The following is a 22,710-nucleotide window of genomic DNA, read 5'->3' on the forward strand; positions in this document are numbered from 1 at the left end:
TGTATGTAGACGATATACTAGGAGGAGCTGAGACAGTGCAGGAAGCAGAAACAGCCCAAAAGGAATTAATACAACTGTTCAGAAAAGGAGGTTTCACTCTTAGAAAATGGTTGAGCAACGAAGAAAAAATAATGGAGAACGTACCGGAGGATATGAGGAACGTAGACTCGAAGGCATTCAAACAAGAAGAAGTACGGAAAACGTTAGGAATACACTGGTCACCTAAAGAGGATATAATCACATTCAAAATAGGGATAACGACGGCAAAGAAAATAACGAAAAGACACGTACTGTCAGAAGTAGCAAAACTATACGACCCACTGGGATGGATAGCACCTGTAGTAATTCAGGCGAAAATGTTCATACAGGAATTATGGGAGCAAAAGACCAGTTGGGATAAAGAATTAACTAGCAACCAACAAAGCAGGTGGAATACATACCAGGCGCAATTAGTAAATCTGGAGAAAATAACATTGCCCAGGTGGAACAACTTAAGCAAGATAAACAGAGTAGAACTGCATGGATTTGCAGATGCGTCTATGAAAGGATATGGAGCGGTAATCTACTCAAGGGTATTAGGCCCAGAAATTAAAACGAATCTAATGATAGCAAAATCGAAAGTCGCACCATTGAAAGGGAAAACGACGTTACCGAGGCTCGAGCTGTGTGCCGCGGTACTACTAGCAAATTTAATGAAGAAAACCCTACAAGCATTGAACAGGGAAAACATTGAGGTATATGCATGGTCGGACTCAACGATAACCCTGGCTTGGATAAGGGGATCATCAAAAAGGTGGAAAATGTTCGTCGCCAACAGAGTAGAGGAAATAAGACGCGTTATAGGACCGAAAAATTGGCATAAGGTAGATACAAAGGAAAATCCAGCGGAAATCCTCTCACGTGGAAGTACCGCATCAGAATTATTAAAAGCAGAGCTATGGTGGAAGGGACCAACTTGGCTGACTAGTAACAAAACTTTAACTCAGGAATCAGAAGAAATACCAGAGACAAATGAGGAGGAAGTCCAAACGAAAATAACGGTGCACACGACAACGATAAAGGAGGACATATGCGAGAGATTCTCAAATTTAGAAAGAATGAGAAGAGTACTTTCATATTGTAGGAGATTTGCAGACAAATGCAGAAAAAAGAAGGACAATGGACAAAGTCAGCTTACAGTCCAAGAATTAGAGGAAACGCTATTAAAGGTGATAAAGCACACACAGCACGCCTACTTCAAACTAGAAATAAATAAGCTGGAGAAGAAACAGCAATTAGACAAGAAAAATAAATTAGCGTCATTGGTACCATTCCTGGATAGACAAGGAATTCTAAGAGTCACCGGAAGACTGAGACACACGAATCTAAAGTACGGAGAAAAACATCCGATAATTTTGCCAAAGGATAGTGCATTAACAAAGTTACTTATAACAGATAGTCACGCAAGAAATCTACATAGCGGATTACAACAAACACTACAGTACATAAAAAGGAAATACTGGATAATCAACGGCAGAAGAACCGTGAAAGATCATCTAGCAAAATGTTTAAGGTGCAGGAGGTATAAAAGCCAAGCAGCACAACAATTAATGGGAGATCTACCGAAAGACAGAGTGAACCCGAGTCATCCCTTTACTAACACAGGGATAGATTATGCCGGGCCAATAAAAATAAGTACCACGAGAGGCAGAGGACAGAGGAGCTATAAGGGCTACATCTCAGTATTTGTGTGTCTGTCAACGAAGGCAGTACACCTTGAGGTAGTAAGCGATATGTCTACGGATGCTTTCATCGCAGCGTTCAAGAGATTTACGGCACGCAGAGGACAGTGCAACAACGTATACAGCGATAACGGAACCACATTCGTAGGAACAGCAAATTTGTTGAAAACAGAAAATCAAAAAATAGATGACGAGATAAAACAAGGATTACTGGCACTAGGTACTCAGTGGCATGTCATACCTGCATATGCACCACATTTCGGAGGATTATGGGAGAGCGCAGTGCGAATAATGAAATATCACTTGAAAAGAATCATCGGGGAAACAATTCTAACATATGAAGAATTGAGTACGGTGCTGGCACAAATAGAAGCATGTATGAACTCGAGACCATTATGTGGGTCATCAGAAGACCCTGAAGGGAAAATAGCCCTGACACCAGCTCACTTCCTTATAGGGAGAGAAATTATATCACCAAATCGGGAAGAAGAGCTTACGACTTATTTGAAGATGCCGACGAGGTGGAGATTAGTGGAGAAAATAAAAAGAGACTTCTGGAAAATTTGGAAACAGGAATACCTGCACCAATTACAACAGAGAAATAGATGGCATAAGGCGCACCCTAACATAAAAGAAGAAGAAATAGTTATAATTAAAGAAGAGGATACACCTCCAGGCAGATGGCCATTAGCGAGGGTAACAGAAACACACCCTGGAGCGGAGGGATTAACCAGAGTAGTAACAGTGAGAAAGGCAAACGGGAAACTGACTAAAAGACCCATACATAAGCTAATACGACTGGAAGAAGAGAAACAGGAAAAGCCGAAAAGGGCAGCAGCACTAAGATGGAAGAAAATACTAGTAGCTATAATGTTTTTAACGATGTTAAAACCCATAAAGGCAGAACCGTATAAAATATATAATCCGGTACCAGGATTTTTCACAGAAGACCTTGGAGAGGTCGTCATAGACCGGGGAACATTTCGAATAAAGGTGTTACTCGAAAAAGGAAGAATTCGAACAGAGCACCAACTAATAGGAAATATGATACAAGGCGTACGAGAACTGTGTCATGAGATAAAAATCGTGAATTGTAAGGATATAATAGAGAAATTGGAGGAAGGACAAAGAAAGGCGGAGTCAGTAAGCGAGGGGCTGACAGTAGAAATAAAAGGAAGGGAAAGAAGAGGAATATTAGGAACAATATTAACCTCAGTATTTGGAGTCAATGACGAAGCCTACAGTAACATTGAAGCATTAGATAATAACCAAAAGGAGCTAATAAAGGGATCACAGCACCAGGCGAAGATAATGTTAGAAACAATAACATCAATCAATCACACAGAGAACAGGATAAACGAGCAAATGAACAAGTTTAACAAAGCACTAATCACAGGTCTACAAGAAATATCTAAAGGACTTAACGAAGTAGAAGACAAAGCACAAAAACTAGAAACCGAATATAGCACGTTACGAATACAAACGATAGCATTACAAGTTATGGACTTCATAAACGAATATACTCAATTTTACGAGGGAATATTAAACCTTCACTATAACCACGGACACTTCATTGATATAGTGAAACCGGGTGAAATAACCAAATTAATAGGGAAAGCAGGGCAGATACTGCCTCAAGGGGTCGAAATACGACGACAACCCATTATAGAAACAGAAGTCAGTCATGACGACAGATATATAACAGTCATCGGCTACTTCATAGTGACAGGGAAAAATAAGTACAGCATGCTCAAAGTCACGGCCATACCACTTAACGTTGAGGGGTCGGTGTTGCGCACATTTGTCGCCCCAAGGAATCTACTGGTCGTAGATTATAACACACTGCACTACTTCGAATTGACCACGGAAGATAGAGAAAGGTGCTTACTGTTGACAAAGGCGCAGATAGCGTGCTCACCAACGGCTATAAGAAACATGGATACCCAACCAAACTGCATACTAGAAGAAATTTATGAGCGATCTAAGAATAGCACATGTCCAGTGGTAGCCAGGACAATACAGACAGCTCAATGGAGTAAGATGGGTACTCCCAACCTCTGGCTAGTTATCACGCCAGTCACGATACACATATCCATTATTTGCGATGGAAATCGGAGCGAAAGAGTACTGGAACGAGTCACATTCCTGAAGCTTTCACCCAAATGTATCGCCCAAACGAAAAATATTACATTACTCCCCACTAGCAGTGGGGTGGACAGAGCAGTGACGAGTTACCTGAAGTCGCCAATCACTCCCGTGGCCCAACTGGTGGCGAGGACACCCCGCAAGTTTAACACGCCTCTAAACACCTACCTTGACATACCAGGAGGAGAGCTACGTCATGTGTTACTTGAGGAGGAGAGTCTGGAACAAGAAATGACGCATACGCAGTGGCGATCGATTCACGAATCTAATTGGCATTATTTTGTGGCCACCGGGATCATTACTATAATGGTAATAATTGGGATACTCACGTTATGGAAGTACCGTCCTGTTGCACGACTATGTCGTTCAGGGAATCCACAAACTCAGACTAACGAACAGGAAGTACCTGTATTAGTTAGTAATCGGCACAACAATGTACGGTCGACTTCCCAAGTTGACATCCCACTTTCCACATTTTCATCCAATTGCCCTAATTTTAATCTAGAGATAGAGTCGGACATTGATAGCTAGGGTACGGTTGGAAAATTATTGATTATTCTTAAACTATTTATAATTTATCATGTTTGAATTTTACTATGTTATGTAATACTTATATGTAAACTTTGAGTATTGACACTTGGGCCAGATTGCCCGATTCCGCAGTATGTCCAATATCAAATCTTCATAATTCATATCCGAAATTGGACAGTATAATTTTATCACCCAGTAGACCGAATGAATCTATTTGTTATTAAATACACACACGTAGTTAATTAGGTTACATACACATTTGGTCAATTATAAATAAAATAGTTTGGACATCAGTCAAAAGTACTGACAAAGTTAAACAATTTACATAAATTAAATACACATATCACGCTAGGTACGCGAAAAATATTGACCCAAATAGAATTTATATAAAACTAATATCTCTTGACTAGAGAAGCATTCAATCAATATTCACTCAACGAACATATAGTCTTCAACGATCAACTGCATCAGTCTCTACTCAAAGTAATCCCGGGTCTACACCCATAGTGTACGTCTCAACAATAAACTCTGCTACTATTATTTGGTGTTTCCATTACAACAGAACGAACATCTTCACTGAGCCAACGAAGGGAATTTGTTCAGGGGTTCATAATTATTTAATTAAAATATTTCATTATTAAAATAAAATAGCACTCAAAAATTTCGCACCCAAAATAAGAATCAGACGCCTAGATCATTTATCCACCATACTTTATGAAGAAAAATTATGTTCTATATAAATTTAGTATATGCAAATATAGCAATATGCATAGGTGACGATCGCATAAAACGCGTGAAAACTTTTAATTACCTTGGCACCACAATCAATGACCAATCGGATCCACAACAAGAGATAAAAACCCGAATACAAATGGCAAGACAAGCTTTTGTGAAATTCAGACCGCTCCTATGTAATCAAAACCTAAATTTCGAAATACGCTACAGAATGGTCAAGTGCTACATATGGTCCTTTTGCTTTATGGCATGGAAACGTGGACTTTGAAAAAAACATCTATCAACAAACTTGAAGCATTTGAAATGTGGTCATTGAGAAGAATGATACCGCATACCTTGGGTGGATAGAGTTCGAAACGATGACGTCCTTAAGAGAGCCGGCGTGGAAAGAGAACTCTTTGAATTAATTAAAAAACGCAAGATTGGTTACCTTGGGCACATATTGAGAGGAGCAAAATATGAAATACCGCAGTTAATCCTACAAGGGAAGATCGAAGGTAGGAGAGGAGCCGGCCGCAAACAATTATCCTGGTTAAGGAATATTAAAGAATGGACAGGAATACACAATACAGGCGAGCTGTGTCAGGCCGCCAAGAACAGAATTCTAGTAATGAGATAGTCGCCTACGCACGTTGGTGTATGGCATGTTAAGAAGAAGAATAAATTTAGTTTTTTAGATTAGTGACCTATAATAGTCCAGTCGTCAGAGAATTGACTCCTAAAATCGATTGGTAAATCGATTTTTTTTGCGTTTTTACTCCCCTACGAAAGGGATTTTATGGGGGAACCCGGTGTTAAACTTTTTTGCATATTTTTTGTGGTCCCAAAATTAATATTCTTGGCAAAATTTAGCTTGTTCGTATGATTTTTAGAGGTTCAGTGGTCTCTTACGACTGGAGTACTACGCATTTTTTTAAAATTATCTCGGTAAGCATTAAAATTTATCCTCCAATTGACAGCTTTAATTTGACATATACCTTGATCTTGAGTGGCGTTTATTTTAGTATAAATATTTATAGAATAATATATTCTATCGTTAGGAGCTTTCCGAGTTTTCACAGCTCTAAAAGCTTTTATTATCTGATTATATAAATTTATTCCCGATCTTTCTAAATAGAATCTCGTTAAAATAAATCTTACCCCATAATTGATTAATGCGTGTACCGACAAATCATCGTGAGAGGAATGTACAAAAGCATATCCTATGAACAATGTCCTTTGCGATTGTGAAGAGATTGACTTGACCGTGGAGTGTGAATACTTTCACTGATTGGTGCTTCCTTATATGGCGGCCTGGATCTTACACATACTCAGCCCACCTTGACATGAACCGTACAGCCTGCTGATCTTGCCTTTACTAATGCTGATGGTAAGATTATTAGTCTAGCGGAACTAAATTCGGTATATAAACTAAATCCTTAACAATATTATCGATTTTAAGATGCTCCAACTGTTTAAATATCCAGAAAAAGTACATGTTGGTAATAATAATTCAGATGTTTTGCACTACCGAATAGATTTTCCAAATATAATTCAGATTTCCTGTTAGAGCACACTCGGAAGTTTCGGGACACACATAGTCTTCTTTGGTTTGAACCTATTATTTGAATCTATTGTTTGAATGTCTCATCACATGACTAAAATATTACAGCTTTCATCTGCATATAATTTTAATTATTGGTAAATTCTATTCTTCTTCTTCTGGTGCCGTCTCCACTAATGAAGGTTGGCTATAACCATTGCAAATTCGTCTCTATCTTCTGCTTTTCTTAAGAGCGTCTGTGTGTTTAACCCGGTCCAGTCGCGAATGTTTTTCAACCAGGATATTTGTCGTCTACCAGGACCCCTTTCTACTTCGATTTTAACCTTCATAATCCGCTGCAACAACTCGTACTTATCATTTCTAGGTATGTGCCCCAAATATGCTGTCTTTCGCCTTTTAATGGTGGTCAAAAGTTCTCTGCCTCCTCCCATTCTGTGCAACACCATTTCGTTCGTAATATAATCGGTCCATGGTATCTTCAAAATTCTCCTAAAAAGCCACATCTTAAAAGCTTCCAGTTTTCTCATTAAGTCAACATTAACAGTCCAGGCTTTGACACCATAAAGAAGAATAGAGCGGATATAACATCTGAAAATCCGATATCGGATTTGCAGATTGAGTCTTTGGTTACTCAGAAATTTCCTCATCTTCAAAAAGGCTGCTCTTGATTGCTCTATTCTTTAGCGAATTTTTGATTTCGGATTCAGATCTTCCGTAATCCAGAGTCCTAAGTATTTTATTTTGTCCACTTGCTCAATATTTTTATTTTTTATCTAGATCCTTGTAATGACTTTGCCCCTTTTACTGATAACCATGGTTTTTGTTTTCTTTGTGTTTATTGTTAAACCAAACTGTTCCCCAGTATCACAAATTGTGTTTAGTAACGTCTGCAGGTCTGTCTCACTTTCAGCGATAATGACTGTATCGTCAGCATACCGGATGTAATTTATATTTTCACCATTTCTCTTGATCCCTTCTTTACAATTTTCAAGTGCTTGCGTAAATAACTCTTCGAAATATATATTAAATAGTAATGGTAAAAGTACATAGTTCTGTCTCACTCCTCTACTTATCTGTTGCGCATCCGTGCTATTTCCATCTAATGTTACCACAGGTTGTTGGTTCCAATAGAGATTTCTCACTATGTTAATGTCATTTTTGTCGAGTCCTTTTCTCTTTAGACATTCCACGAGAATTTTATGTTTAACTTTGTCGAAAGCTTTCTCATAGTCTATAAACGCAACGAAAAGATCTTTTTGTTGGTCTCGACATTTTTGGGCAAGAGTTGTGAAACTGTACAGAGCTTCCACTGTTCCGAAGCCGTTACGAAAGCCAAACTGTCTATTACTCATATCCGCTTCGCACTTTCTGAATATTCTTGTATGTATAATCTTTAAAAATGTTTTTAATAAGTGTGACATTAAGCTGATTAATCTATAGTCATTACAGTGTTTGGGGTTCTTGGTTTTTGGTAGCGGAACAAAGGTCGATAGCAGCCATTCTGTAGGCATCTCACCAGATTTGTATATGTTGTTAAAGAGGATAGTTATTGGGCGTAAATTGTCTTCATCGATAAGTTTAATCAGCTCGATATAAACTTCATCTGGCCCAGGGGCTCTGCCAGATTTTGAGTTGTTTATAGCATGTTGGACTTCAGATTCTAATATTATTGGAGCTTCCTCGTTATCAATTTGTGTTGGTTCCATTCTTGTGTCCATGAAAAGAGCTTCAATATATTTAGTCCATACTTGTTTTATTTCAATTGGGTTATTAATAGGTTTATTGTTTTTGTCAATTAATCGGTTAGGTGTATTTGTTCGTGATAATTCTTTTTTATATAAATTACAATGATCATGCTTTTTCTGCAATTCTTCCACTTCGATGCATGTTTCTATCATCCACTTTCCTTACCCTCTTTTATTTTGTTACTTATTAATTTATGTTTTTCTCTGTACTTATTTGGGTTTTTGTTTCTATATTTTCTTCTTTGTTCCATGATTTTTAGTATTTCTTGAGTCATCCAGGGTTTTCGGCTTTCTGTTTTCTTTTGTAGAGTTTCTTTCTGTGTGTTTTATAACAGAATCTTTGATTTTGCTCCACATAATCTTCAAATTCTCAGTGTTTTTCATTTTTGATGTTAATTTCTTAATTTTTTCATTGATACGAGTTAAAGCCTCAGCACGGATTTCATTTATCTTGAGTAACTGAGTATTCACCTTGGAACTTTTAAATTTTATTATCTTTTTTACCCTCAGTTTCATTTTTGAGACAAGGAGGTCATGGTCTGAGGGGACACCTGCTCCAGGAAAAGTCTTAACGCTTACAATGGAATTTCTAAATCTTAGATTGGTTAGAATTCTATTCATTCAGTGTAAATCTTCTTAATTTCTTATTCCATTCACCCAGTTTATCCGTAATATCCTCCGCTAAACGTAGAAAAAAACTCGTGATGTCCGGACATGATAAATATTTAGTCTAATATCAACTTTTTTTTAATATTGACAAGTCTAATGCTATTTCATGATATACTAAATATTTTTTTTAATATGTAATTGACTGTTATTTCAATATGGATAGCCTAATTCTACTGTATTCCAATATGGAGCTTGCCATGCAAATTGCTTTATACAGATATATGGTTAAAAATCTTGACTGCCTAATGCCTATTAGACCTATAAGTATTATTACTTGCTACTAGTAAATTCTATCGGACTAAAACCTGATGGCGACAAATAATCGCGATCCGTTTCGGTATAAAACATTGGCCGGAATGATTCACCGGATTCTATTGTAGACAATGTTTTGCTTGAATGAACGTACTTGAGATTTCGTAACTCTTAATTCTTAGTAGCTCACCACGTTTTCTATTTAACTGTAACATTGTTCTGCAAGGTCTATTTTTAGCAAGCATTTAACCAGCATTAGGTAGATATCTTTACTTATTTGCATAAGTATATTAAAAATACTATATTATGTACTTAGGGACTAAAGAGACTTTATTGAAAACGCATCGAATGAAAAGTAGTTTACAATATGTTTTATTGGTAAAATTGGTTTCATTGATATCGTCACACCGACTTCTCCGAGCAAGTTTTTTCTTTTCATTATTATATCCTTCGAGGCTAGCTGTCGTGTCTTGTACTGTACGTATCCAAATCCTGTCAGCTCTCTGTTCTATATTTCATCACAGAGTTTCATATAGTTTCATTTTGTAAGTATTTGTTTGTTTCAAGCTCTTTTCAGTTTTGATTCTGATTGTATGTGGCTTCTATTCTGATTGTATTTCGCCAGAGAAGAAAAAAGATTTTGATTTAGTGCTACTTCTCAACTTTTATTTAGATTCACCTTGTTTTCATTATAGGTAAGATCTTCTTCGTCTTCTGTGGCCACGCAGCAAATAATATTGTGGATATCGTTTGTTTTTTTACCCCTATTTCCATGCTTCCGCATTTACTCATATATTTCTTATAAATCTGTATAGATAAATCTTAAATAAGATGGACAATAAACAGCAACCTTGTTTTAGACTTTAGTTGGTTTAAACGGAGCAGTAATTTTTTTCTTTTTGTCCGTCTTAAGCCAGCCACTTACGTTCCAACGCCGCAGTACGATTTTGTCGAATTCTACAAAATTGAACATAATTTGATCGTCTATTTGCATCATTCAACCAAATCGGAGCGATTTGACGGCAGACAAACAAGTCAGTCTGCAGCAGTACGAGAGAGTTGGGTGACAGCGACAAAATCGTACAACTGCAAAAAAATCATTTGCTGGTAAATTTCGAAAACGGCTTGTAGCTACAAGTTTTTAAGAGATTTCTTTGACATTTATAAAGAACAAGAGGGTCTTTGAAAAATAAAATCGGCATCATATCATATCATGATAAAACTGCTAGAAAAAAAGCTGTAAATATTTTGGTTGCTAAATTTCAAGAAGTGAAAGCAGATACTAATGAAGAGTTGGTAAAAAAGAAAATTAATAATTTTCGAACATATTACAAAAGGGAATTAAAATTATCTGGATATAATCTCAATTCTTCTAATAAATGTATGTGACAGTATGTATGTCTTTTAAGCAACCAATCTTTGCACCACCACCTACATTTCTTGTATTTTTTTCGTTTATACAAAGAGCAAGAGCCGCTAAAAGTACATCGTTTCTGATATGAAAGTAAAACTCATACTGCAAAATCGTTACGTGTGTGTTCCCTTCCGATTTTCAACATTATTGTACTGCAATTGCATGCGACAAAATCGTACTGCGCTGTTGGAACGTGAGTGGCGGGCTTTAGATTTTTTGCACAGCCAGTTCTGACAATTCTGATTGTTCTAATCTACTTTAAGCAATATTTAATATTCCAGAGTTCCAGTTATCAAACAAATTATTATTTTTATTTTAACATTAAGTTTTAGGATTCAGAAAATATGTTAGTAGAGTATGTATGTACAAGTATATCCATATTATTGTTATGTACAAAAAGATAGAACTCAAAACAAATTGACTGACCAGTTGGTTGTTAAAACCAGTGCCATTAAAACACACACACACAGTTATGTACAAAATTGATAAGTAGGTCTAACGTGTTAAGTATGTACTTCAGAATCGATAAAATTTTAGATCAATATTGTTATTGTCTCAATTAAATCGTTTTAAACTTATTTTAGTACATATTAAAATAAATGATTGATTTTTTATTTTGTAATAATTTTTTTGATAAATTGTCTGCTTTGTATACAATCAATGCTTATCGGTCTACCTTAATAAGGCAAATTTCTGTGATATTACGAAATGAAACATGTCAAATTGTATTAATAACATCTTCTTACTATTTATAAATAAATTACGCTAAGGGCTTTAATATAACCCGCAAAATTCACACAAGGGCTTCATTAGCAAGTCCTTTATTTCTTTATTTCATAAAATTAATTTAACCTTTAATTGTGGCTTATTCCCATTTAAATAGTAATTACTTTCCACATGTCACAAGAAAATAGCTTCAGAACAATATTAGGTAATGCATCTAAAATGGTTCAATGGTCCGCCGCGGCTTCACTGGGTGGCGTGCATTCGATATGTCCAATTTTCCATGACTCCGGCGTATAAATCAGGCTACATTTGACCGTTGCCATGAGTTATGTTGACTTTGAGAGCCGCTATGGTTTGTTGCTTATTCGCACAGACCTGCGACTCAAGAAAACGCCACAAGAAAGAATCTAACGGGGTCAGATCGGACGATCTCGGTGGCTAGTTTACAATATGTTATGTGGCATATAGCGCCGCGTCCTGTTGAAACACTACGTCGTCCTTGGTATCCATATAATCTAATTAAGGTCAAAAGAAGTTGATAATCATCTACCTATAGCGCTCGCCGTTGATGATGATGACCTGACCAATGTCGCCCTCAAAGAAACATGGATATCATCTTGATTGGTATTGTCCCAAATGCGACAATCCTGTTTATTGGCGTACACATTGATCTTAACATTACTCAAGATGTTTTTCGATGAAAATTACGGTCAGTTTTTAACTGCTCTATAGCCCATTCAGTGAACACACGTTATTGCATATGGTCGTTAACCGTTGGTTACGATGCAAAATTCGCTATGTTGTGGTCTACGAAAGGCTGAATTCTTGTGAGCAAATGAAATCGACTGCGTCGGATTCTTCTGTACACTCTCATGGACAGCGGCGTTGTTTTCAGTAGATCTTACATTTCGTCGATATAAGAGTATTGCTTGATTATTTATTAAACCAATATACATTTTGATAAAACAATTGTGTCATTTACGATTGCTTTTGTACGCTACATTCATAGCCAAAAGGGTAAAATAGACTGAATAAATCACAGCCAATCTGACAGATGTAGATTCAACAAGATGGCCGCTACCAACTTTCAAAGTTCTGGAAAGACTCTATGTAGATTAGAAAGCGCTATATTTGAGATTATTATTATGTTACGGTAACTGCTTTTGAGGGAGTCATCATCATCATCATCTTTGGCTCAACAATCCTCTGTAGATCCTGGCCTGCTCTAAGATTCGTCGCCGTTCTGTTCGGTTTCTGGCAACATTTCCATCTTCTGATCTCTAGTATCCCTAAGTCGGTCTCAAGTGAATCTAACCACCTAATTCGCGGTTGGCCTCTAATTCTTCTTTCTATAGGTGTTTCTGTCGTTAGCTTCTTAGCAATTATATTGTCAGGCATTCATATTATGTGTCCAGCCCATCTAAGTCGCTGTGTTTTAATGAACGTTACGGCATCTGGTTCATTAAAGAGGTTCATTAAAGAAATTATATCTTTTGCGCCACTACCCTTGATCGTTTATAGCTCTAAATATTTTTCCAATTCTAGAAAATATTGATCAACATCTCGTCTGCTACGCCCTATTATGTCAATGTCACCAGCGTATACTAAGATTCATTCTCGTTAATCGGATAAAATTTTCTGGTATATCAAACTCACGCATTGATTGGTATAGTACTGTTCTCTTGACACTGTCGTATGCGGCCTTGAAGTCGACGAATAGGTGATGGGTTTCAATGTTAAATTCTAATGTCTGAGGATCTGTCTTATTGAATGAATCTGGTCAATTGTTGATTTTTTTGAGTAAATCCAGCCTGATATTTTCCAACTATGCCAACCGAGTAAACTTGTAGCCTTTCGTAGAGAACATTTGCTAGTATTTTGTAAGCAGTTGTCAACAGGGTTGTACCTCTGTAGTTGTCACTCTGGAGTTGATTGACTTTTTAGTGTTCAATACACCTCGTCGCCGCTTATCATTCGTCTCGTCTTTTCCACGCTTAAATTTTTGACATCATTCCTTGGCAGTTGGATACGCAAAACATACATTGCTTATATTCGCGTATGGATTTGCAATGGCTGCTAACCTTAGCACCAGCACATAAAAATTGAATGACCGCACAATGATTATATTTGGACGAATTGTTAACAACAAACGCTATTTTCAAGATATATAATAAGATAACATTTATAAATTCAATACTAAATTATTATTCTCCTTTATTTATTATATATGCATACTTTTGTTATTTATTTTACAAGTTGGATATTCTTTAGATTCTCACGGTGTACCTGACGGACCTGGTACCGTTTCTTGCAAAACCACGTCCAAACTAAAATGGCAAATTCGTAGAATTTAACAACATTGTTTATTCTGCAAGCGTTAGCCCACGCATCAATCAAAAACAACAGTAAATGTACAAAAACGAGCGACCAAATTTAAATGGAAACTGATCTAATTGGACATTAGAGATAAATTTACTAGTTTACGACACTAATTTAGTGGGATTACGAGAGAATATGTACGTAGGAAAGGATTTAGCCTCTTTTTTAATCGTTATTATAAATTATTTATAAGCTTAATTTTTAAAAGCAGTCATCCATCACTACAAGTGTGTTAGATAAAAAACAGTTTTGAATTTTAAAAAATAAAAGCAGTTTTTTTATAAATTGATGTAATCCTAGCATTTAACGGTTAATTTTTTGAGTAGACAATTAGATCGTGCTTCCACATATCACCTTTTACTCATTCCTAATTTCTCGTCATATATTCAAAACCAAAATTATTTGTAAGTTTTAGAAATTATGCTCACATAGGGACCTAACGTAAAACATGTCTGGAAACTGTTTTCTTGTGACATGTCTAAGTATTTTTTTTATATGTAGTTAAGCTACAATTAATTGTAATAAAAATTACATTTTAAATAAAATTTTGATGTTTCGATCTCACTCCGGTAAACGTTTTCAAAAAAGATGATTTAAGAATTGTGTGAAAAGAATATTGAGAATATTGAGAAAATTAAGAAAGTTGTTGAGAGGGTTGCATTTTTTCAAAATTGACGAATTACTTACTTGGCCACGGTGTTGTAGGTAACAACCATGCTTTTGGCTGAAAAAATCTGAGGAGGGATTGTGTGCCTCGGGACATTAAATTCTGATTATTATATGTATGTCTGCATTATTTATATGTGCATTATGCGTTTTTGTATGTGTTTGTGTATTGTGTTTGTGTATTGTGTGTTGCATATGTATTCTGTGTGCTTGTGAACGATAGCGGATTAAGAAAGTTGGACACGTCGTCCACAATCGTATGCAACACACAACACACAAACGCAATACACTAACACACATACACAAATGCATAGTGCACAAATAAATAATAATGCACAGAGGAATGCACAGAAAAAGCCAGAGGTATGCTATAATAATTACAGCAAGTATCATAAAGAGTCGGTTTAAAGGTAAACTATTGGTAATCAAAAGAGATGACAAAACTTGTCCCCGATAGGCTAATACAAAGGTAGAAATTGTGGAAAGATATGTGTATTTGGGCCACGAAAGCCTACTGAGAAGAGTAAGTTTAGGTTGGGATGTATTAAGAAAAATGAAAGATGTGTTTAAAACAAGGTAAGATAGTTCCCACACCAAATTTGTTATATTGATGTGAAAACTGGACAATGACGCAAAGAGAATTCAAGTTTTTCGAAATGGAATCTTCACCCTACTTAAAAGGGTGTAAGACTTAAGATCGACTAAATGAGCGAATAGTAAATTAAAAACGTAGGTATGGCCGCTTAAAAAGATGGAGCGTTGTGTGGTGCAAAACTAACAACAACTGCCTAAACATTGGAATGAAGAAAAAAAGATCATCATCATCTTTGACCACTCACAGCGCATGGAGTGCCATGGTTGCCCGTTGGGGTTTCTAGGCTCTCAAGTTTTACATGGGCTGGGGGCCAGCCACACCCATAACTCCATAGTTGACCATGTTTTTCTTTCATTTGCTTGTTTTTTTTTTCATTCTCGTACTCCTAGTTCTTTTAAATCCCGGTAAATACCATCAAGACATCTTTTTCTGGGTCTACCTCTCGGTCTTTTCCCTTTTAATTCTTTTCTAAGTACAGTTTTTGTATTTCTCGTATCTTCCATCCTTTCTACGTGTCCCAACCAACTCAGTCGTTTACTTCGTATTTCTTTTGCGAGATTCGGTCGTGGTTCACTCTTTTACGCCATTACCCATTCTCCTGTATAGGTACATATATTTTCCTAAAAATTTTTCTTTCCCATCTAAGAAGTTGTTCCTCTTGTTCACTAGTCAAAGACCATGTGTCTGATGCATACGTTACTACGGGTCTTATAACAGTTGTGTATATTTTCATTTTTGAGTTAATACATACTAATTTTGACTTTATAATAAGCTGTAGAAACTTTTGTTTCCAAGTGAAATTCTCGCTGTTACCTCATCACTGTTTTTATTTTTTTCTATATTTGATATGGTCTACTCTTTCAAATTTTTGCCCACTTTAAGATATATGAGTGCCTTTCAGTTGTACTTTTCCCGAGTTGTTTCATGTACTGTCTTTGATACATTAACTTCTAGATCCCTAGTATGTACAGCTTTTTTAAAATATGTATAAATCTTTTCTAGATCTTTTAATGTCCAGCTAATTATGTCTGTATCATCTGCGTAAGCTATGACTTGGTTGATTTTTGTGAATATTGTACCTTCTCTACCTATAGGAGTTTTCTTGATAACTTGTTTCAATGCAAGGTTAAAAAGTGTTAGCGCATCTCCTTGTGTTAGTCCTTCGTTGATATTAAATTCTTCTGACAGTTGGTTTTGGGTTGTTACTTTTGCTTTGGTGTTGATTAAGCATATTTTTACTAATTTGATTAGTTTTTATTAGTATATATTAGAAAAAAAAGATAACAGAAAACATAATAGTCTATTTCAGGTAAATTTATTAAAGATTGATATTACCGAAATATATTTCAGAGTTCAGATATTTTACGAATAATAATCATCGTTAAAGATAATCAAGCAATAAACACCGAATCGCCGTTCGGTAAGTGCCCTTAGTCTAGTTTTGTACTTTCTGTATATAGGCAATATTTAGGTAAATTGAAAAACAATACGAACTAATTTTACGAAATATTTTATTAGTGATTTATATAGATAAAAACCAGAAAATAATATCAGTAAATCGTTTAGCAAGGAACAGTTCCTGGTGGTGCGGAAGGAAAGTCCACAAACTCCACCGAACCATATTTCCTCTCTAGAGCTTCCTTAAGGTCCAAACTATGCTGATAGTCCCTCGTTTCAAGTATACATTTAACAGAAACACTGTACACATCTGAAGTAACCCATGCTCTTTCATGCATAACATGCTTAATGCTAATTCCAAGATCACTAATATCAGTCAAAAGTTCAGAGACCCCACCTGCTCGGTCTCTGACGAGTACTTTTACTTTTATGTATCTTCCGTCTGCTGCAAGGCCTCTTTCCAAAACCCTACCCAAGACTGATGTGTCGATATTTCCACCAGATAGTACTATAGCGATTTTTTTGCCTTTATATTCATCCAAGTGCCCGCCTAATATGGCTGCTACTCCTGAAGCCCCCGAACCTTCTACGACTACCTTTTCCATTTCTACAAGTCTTAGAATACCAAGAGCAATACAGTTTTCTTTTAAGCTAATAACTTTTTCTACATGATTTCGAGCTGTAGCGAACGCATTATATCCTATACAAGGTACTGATAGTCCATCAGCGAGTGACGGTAGTATTGGTGTATCCGTAGGTTGTCCATGATCCATGGCGTTCTTGAAACCAGCTGCACGCTCAGCTTCTACTGCAATGATTTTGGATTGAGGATTTAATCCTTTAACAGCTACACATATTCCTGACAAAAGACCGGCTCCACCCGTTGGTACTACAACTACATCAACATCAGGCAAGTCGCGACATATCTCCATACCCACAGAACCTTGTCCAGCAATGACATTTGGATGATCATAACCGTTTATAAAAACCATATTATGCTTTTTTGCCAAGTATAGAGCCACTTTTCTTGACTCTCCATAATGTTTCCCTTTTAGTATAACGTTAGCTCCATAATCTCTGCATTTAGTGATCTTCATGATAGGGGAAGTGATAGGCATAACAACTGTTACTGGGACCCCTAAAGATGCTGCATGGTAAGACATAGCTTGAGCATGGTTTCCTGCAGAAGCTGTAATAACTCCAGCCTTTCTCTGATCCTCTGTTAGATTAAGACAAGCATATCGTGCTCCTCTATCTTTGAAACTGCCCGTAATTTGCTTAAAATCATACTTTAAGTATATCTCCATACCAAACAATTTTGATAAATGATATGATCTTGCAAAGGGTGTATGTACTACTCCGTCCTTTATTGCTTCTTCAGCTTTTTTGACATCTTCAAATGAAACTATTACCGGAGAATCAGGATTACAAAATTCATCTTTAACCTCTTCTATAGCATCTATATCTGCGATATTATCTGCGTTTACTGTTGAACGAGGAATTATTGTTGTTGTAGGCTCTGCAGGATTATTTTGTTTAGATAGAATAGATTTTTCACAGAAACAATCATCCCTTTTATTCATATTCATATTGGAAAAATATCGTTTGTACTAATAATTTAATATTCTACTGCACTAGTAATTTTTTATATCAAAATTGACAGACATATTGAATTTCAATTAATTTTCACAACCTATGTGACAGATGACAATTTTTTCCATGTTTGTTTTTATATATTTCTTCTTTGTACTATAGTGTAGTACAAAGTTGTTGCACTACAAAGTTGTTATAATGTATGAACTTTTGTATCTCAGATGGCCTTCAGTTTTTTTGCTAGCTTTTAGAGTAATAATAATAGTCTCCCTTTATATCGCTAGTACGTCTTTGAGATTATAGCTGGGTACTTTGATATCTCTTGGTCTATGGTATACAAGGAAGGTAAAAGGCCCTGTGCAACGCTTTAACCGCTTTTTGTTACTTTTGATTTTATGCAAGGTACTTATTTTATCCAGGTTGAGTCGACCTGGGTTCAGTAGTTACTTTTAAAAATATCACGCCGGTGCTGAAGATCAATCCCTAGCGTTCTGCATTATAATCAGACACTCTACCTCCTGAAGTATCCGGCCATTTCCGACTTTCAGTGTAAATCTTACAAAATCTCTATAGGTTATAGAGAAATTGACTATATAGCGCTTAGACAAGAAAAGAGAGAGAACAGGTAACGCTCATTTATTAAACCTTCGCGAAGTGAGTTCAGTTTCGATGTTACCGCCATATTTTGGTGCCTGTAAAATTTGAAATAAAAAGAATTTGTACCTGTTATTTTTAAGAATTTTAATATGACTAATAAAAAATTTACCGTACAAAAATGGTTCATTTTAAATATGGATTAATTAATCCATAACAATAGCCCAAAGATACGTCGCCGATTACTACCTCTGGTACCAGTTTTGACATTAGTCAAGTCCGTACGATTACGCGTCCATTATCTTTGCCTGTCGAAGATATAGCTAATCGTATTTATCTACTTTTAAATTCATCCATGGCCTCTTGCCCTATAGCACACAGGTCATTTAGTTAATCATTCATCGTTTTGTACAGACAGACGTTGAAGTCTGTCACTGTTCTAAAAACGAGAAAACTAAGATGCGAGAAGAAGACATCAAATTCACGAAAAACGACAGAAAACAAGAATGGAGAACGCAAAAGGTCATGGACTTCATGGACGTAAGACGAAAACATAAAACATACCCAATAAAACACAAATGAATCAATAAAATCAGTAGGAAAAAGTGCAGAGAAGATAAAGAAAACTGTACGCTGGAGCTCAGATTCCGAATGATCAGATGTTACGATTTTTCAGATTTTTTTGTCTTTCTGTATGGCTGTGAAAGTTGGACAATGGACTCTAAAACAGAAAAAAGAATAGGTGCTTTAGAGATGTATATATACAGACGGATACTGAGAATTCCAATTCCAAAAATCTAACATCTATCAATGAGGTACTTTAGTGCATAAGTAAAAAAATTGCTAAGAATAATCAAAGAGAGGAAAATACAATATTTGCGTTATGTGTTGAGAGGTTAAAGATATAAATTACTCTAAATCATATTGGAAGGTAAAATACTAATCAAAATATCGGTTGGAAGACGTCAGAGATCGTGGCTGAAAGGAGGAGATGGTATGATCGCTCGTCCACAGAAATATTTCGTGGATCAGTTTCCAAAGTTACAATTGCCATTTGGATCGCCAATCTTCGGAAAGAAGAAGAGTGGTTTTGATTTTGATAAGTAATAATGAATATTATGTGGTTGTGTTATTATTTTTATTACTTCAAGCTGATGCCAACTTTTAATCCTTAAAAGGAAACATTTAGTAATTCCAAATACCTAAGGTATAAAAAGGATAAAGATCTAGGAGAATCCTTTGGTTTGATCGAGTCTTGGTAATGCTGTAGTATGTTCACAAATGTACTTGAGAGAATTAGAGCTATCATCTTTTCACTTTCTATTTTTCACTGTCGTCTGTTTGTCCTCTAAAATTTCTATACGTGACGATTTTGTCGCTGTGTTACACAGGTAGATTGTTGTTAGCCACGTCAAGTTGTTTATAAACCTGTTTTATTAACTACTATAAGATCCTGCTTATTTTGGTTGGTTTGTGAACACTGTACGGTCTCCACATTGCTTGTGATTTTCATTCACAAGCTGAGGATCGGATGAATTATAATACAAGAGATGGTAGACATTAATAATTATACGTTTGTGAGTTTTTGAATGAGTATCTTTCCTATTAAATAACGTTACTTTATAATCAGCCTACAATCAGTTGTGACAAATGCTTGGCAGTCCCCGACAAGATGTTGACTTGTTTATTAGGCTTGATATCCAAATGTCTTTTATATACATTTACCCTAATAATCAAACAAAAAGTTAATAACTTATCGTTTTCTATGAAAACTATAACAAAAATATCTTAATAAATTAAAAATGAGGATAGTGATAAGTCAGAAAATAATAAAAATAAACAGTTTAGCAGGGAACAGTTCCTGGCGGTGCCGTAGGAAAGTCCACAAATTCTACCGAAGCATACTTCTTTAGTAAAGCTTCCTTTAGTTCCAAACTATGTTGATAATCTCTTGTTTCAAGTATGCATTTAACCAAAACACTGTACACATCTGAAGTAACCCATGCTCTTTCATGCAAAACATGCTTAATGCTAACTCCATGATCACTAATATGAGTCAAAAGCTCAGATACTCCCCCTGCTCTGTCTCTGACAATTACTTTTACTTTTATAAATCTTCCGTCTGCTGCAAGACCTCGTTCCAGAACCCTACCTAACACTGATGTGTCGATGTTTCCACCAGAGAGAATAATGGCAACTTTTTTGCCCTTATATTCATCCAAGTGTCCCCCTAAAATGGCTGCCACTCCCGTGGATCCCGAACCTTCGACGACTACCTTCTCCAACTCCACAAGTCTCAGGATTCCAAGAGCTATACAGTTTTCTTTCAAGGTAACGACTTTTTCTACATGGTTTCGAGCTGTAGCGAACGCATTATATCCCACGCAAGGTACTGATAGTCCATCAGCGAGTGAGGGTAGTATTTGTGTTTCCACAGGTTTGCCCTGATCCATGGCATTTTTGAAGCTAGCTGCACGCTCTGCTTCTACTGAAATTATTTTTATATTTGGATTTATCCCTTTAGCAGCTACACACACTCCTGACAACAGACCAGCCCCACCTGTTGGTGCTATAATTACGTCAACATCTGGCAAATCTTCTAATATCTCCAAACCAACAGAACCTTGTCCAGCAATGGCATTAGGATGATCGCAACCGCTTATAAAGCACAAATTATGCTTTTTTGCCAAGTAAAGGGCAACTTTTTTCGATTCTCCATAATGTTTCCCTTTTAGTATAACGTTGGCACCGAAGTCTCTGCACTTTGTGATCTTCATGATGGGAGAAATGATAGGCATAACAACTGTGACAGGTATACCCAAAGAAGTTGCATGGTATGACATGGACTGGGCATGGTTTCCCGCAGAAGCTGTAATAACTCCATTTTTTTTCTGTTCGTCAGTTAGATTAAGACAAGCGTATCGTGCTCCTCTATCTTTAAAGCTTCCTGTAATTTGTTTAAAATCATACTTTAAATATACTTCCATACCAAACATTTTTGATAAATGATATGATTTCGCAAAGGGTGTTCGTATTATTCCGTCCTTTATGGCTTCAGCAGCTTTTTTAACCGCTTCAAATGGGACTATTATCGGAGAATCAGGATTACAAAATTCATCTTTAACTTCTTCTATAGCATCTATATCGATATCATCTGCATTTACTGTTGAACGAGGGATTATTGTTGATGTAGGCACTGCAGGATTATTTTGTTTATATCGAGTAGATTTTTCACAAAAACAATCATCTCTTTTGTTCATATTAACAATAAAAAATTTATTACATTTAACTAATAATTTTTAGGATTAAAATTGACATTTATATTTTTGATATAATTATGTATGTTTGATTGATGACAAGTCTTTTTATCATTTTGTTTTTCTTCTTTTTATAGTAACAAAGATTGTGTGAAAACTGTGCTGTTCATTCCAATTTTTTATATTTCTCTCTTTTACTGAGCCTTCCTCTTTTCCATATCTAATATAGCATCCCTGATACCCAAACATAATTTGTAAATAACATTCGCGTTATACATAACTGGTGTCTGGTCTTTCATTGCCCATATTAAGCATTTTGCATTAATCGTAATCAATTTGCACTCCTTTATGTTGATGTGGTACAAAAAGAGCAAACAAGTCAATGGGTGAAATAGAGAGTTACACAATACAGCAACGACTGTAACAAACGAAGAAATCCTAAAAAGTAAAAGTATGTTCAAAAAAGGAATGGTAGACCAAAGAAAACATTAGAAAATAGAAAAAAGAACTTTGAGCAAAAAGAAATAAAAGTTTAAAAAAAATGAATCGATCATAAAGAAGTAGAATGTTTATTAGGAGCTACAGTGTATAAAGCCATCAACTGTTAATAATATATTAGAGGGACAGTTTAAATATATTTGCTCCCTTTCTCACCTCTTTTTTATTCTATACAGCCTAGAAGATCTGTAGTGATTATGGCAGTTGATAATATTACAGCGTCCCAATTTCTGTTTTGACGCTGGATCT

The 22,710-nt window shown here is 35.9% G+C and overlaps 3 protein-coding genes across 3 annotated transcripts in view; 1 reads left to right on the top strand and 2 right to left on the bottom strand.

Moving 5' to 3' along the window:
* pigs (GAS2-like protein pickled eggs) overlaps positions 1–22,710 on the top strand; it is a 316,569-nt gene that overhangs the window by 58,618 nt on the left and 235,241 nt on the right. The gene's annotated exons all lie outside the window — the stretch shown is intronic.
* Positions 16,616–18,220, bottom strand: LOC140435537 (L-threonine ammonia-lyase-like). The gene has a single exon (XM_072524282.1). The coding sequence runs from the start codon at positions 18,106–18,108 to the stop codon at positions 16,684–16,686; it is 1,425 nt and encodes a 474-aa protein (XP_072380383.1). The 5' UTR covers positions 18,109–18,220; the 3' UTR covers positions 16,616–16,683.
* Positions 19,829–22,050, bottom strand: LOC140435538 (L-threonine ammonia-lyase-like). Its single transcript, XM_072524283.1, has one exon. The coding sequence runs from the start codon at positions 21,964–21,966 to the stop codon at positions 20,551–20,553; it is 1,416 nt and encodes a 471-aa protein (XP_072380384.1). The 5' UTR covers positions 21,967–22,050; the 3' UTR covers positions 19,829–20,550.

This window comes from Diabrotica undecimpunctata, chromosome 3 (assembly GCF_040954645.1).
Source record: "Diabrotica undecimpunctata isolate CICGRU chromosome 3, icDiaUnde3, whole genome shotgun sequence".
NCBI lineage: Eukaryota > Metazoa > Arthropoda > Insecta > Coleoptera > Chrysomelidae > Diabrotica > Diabrotica undecimpunctata.

Coding starts and splice junctions, on each gene's coding strand:
- LOC140435537 (XM_072524282.1), bottom strand. CDS start 18,108: ATGAATATGAATAAAAGGGATGATTGTTTCTGTGAAAAATCTATTCTA.
- LOC140435538 (XM_072524283.1), bottom strand. CDS start 21,966: ATGAACAAAAGAGATGATTGTTTTTGTGAAAAATCTACTCGATATAAA.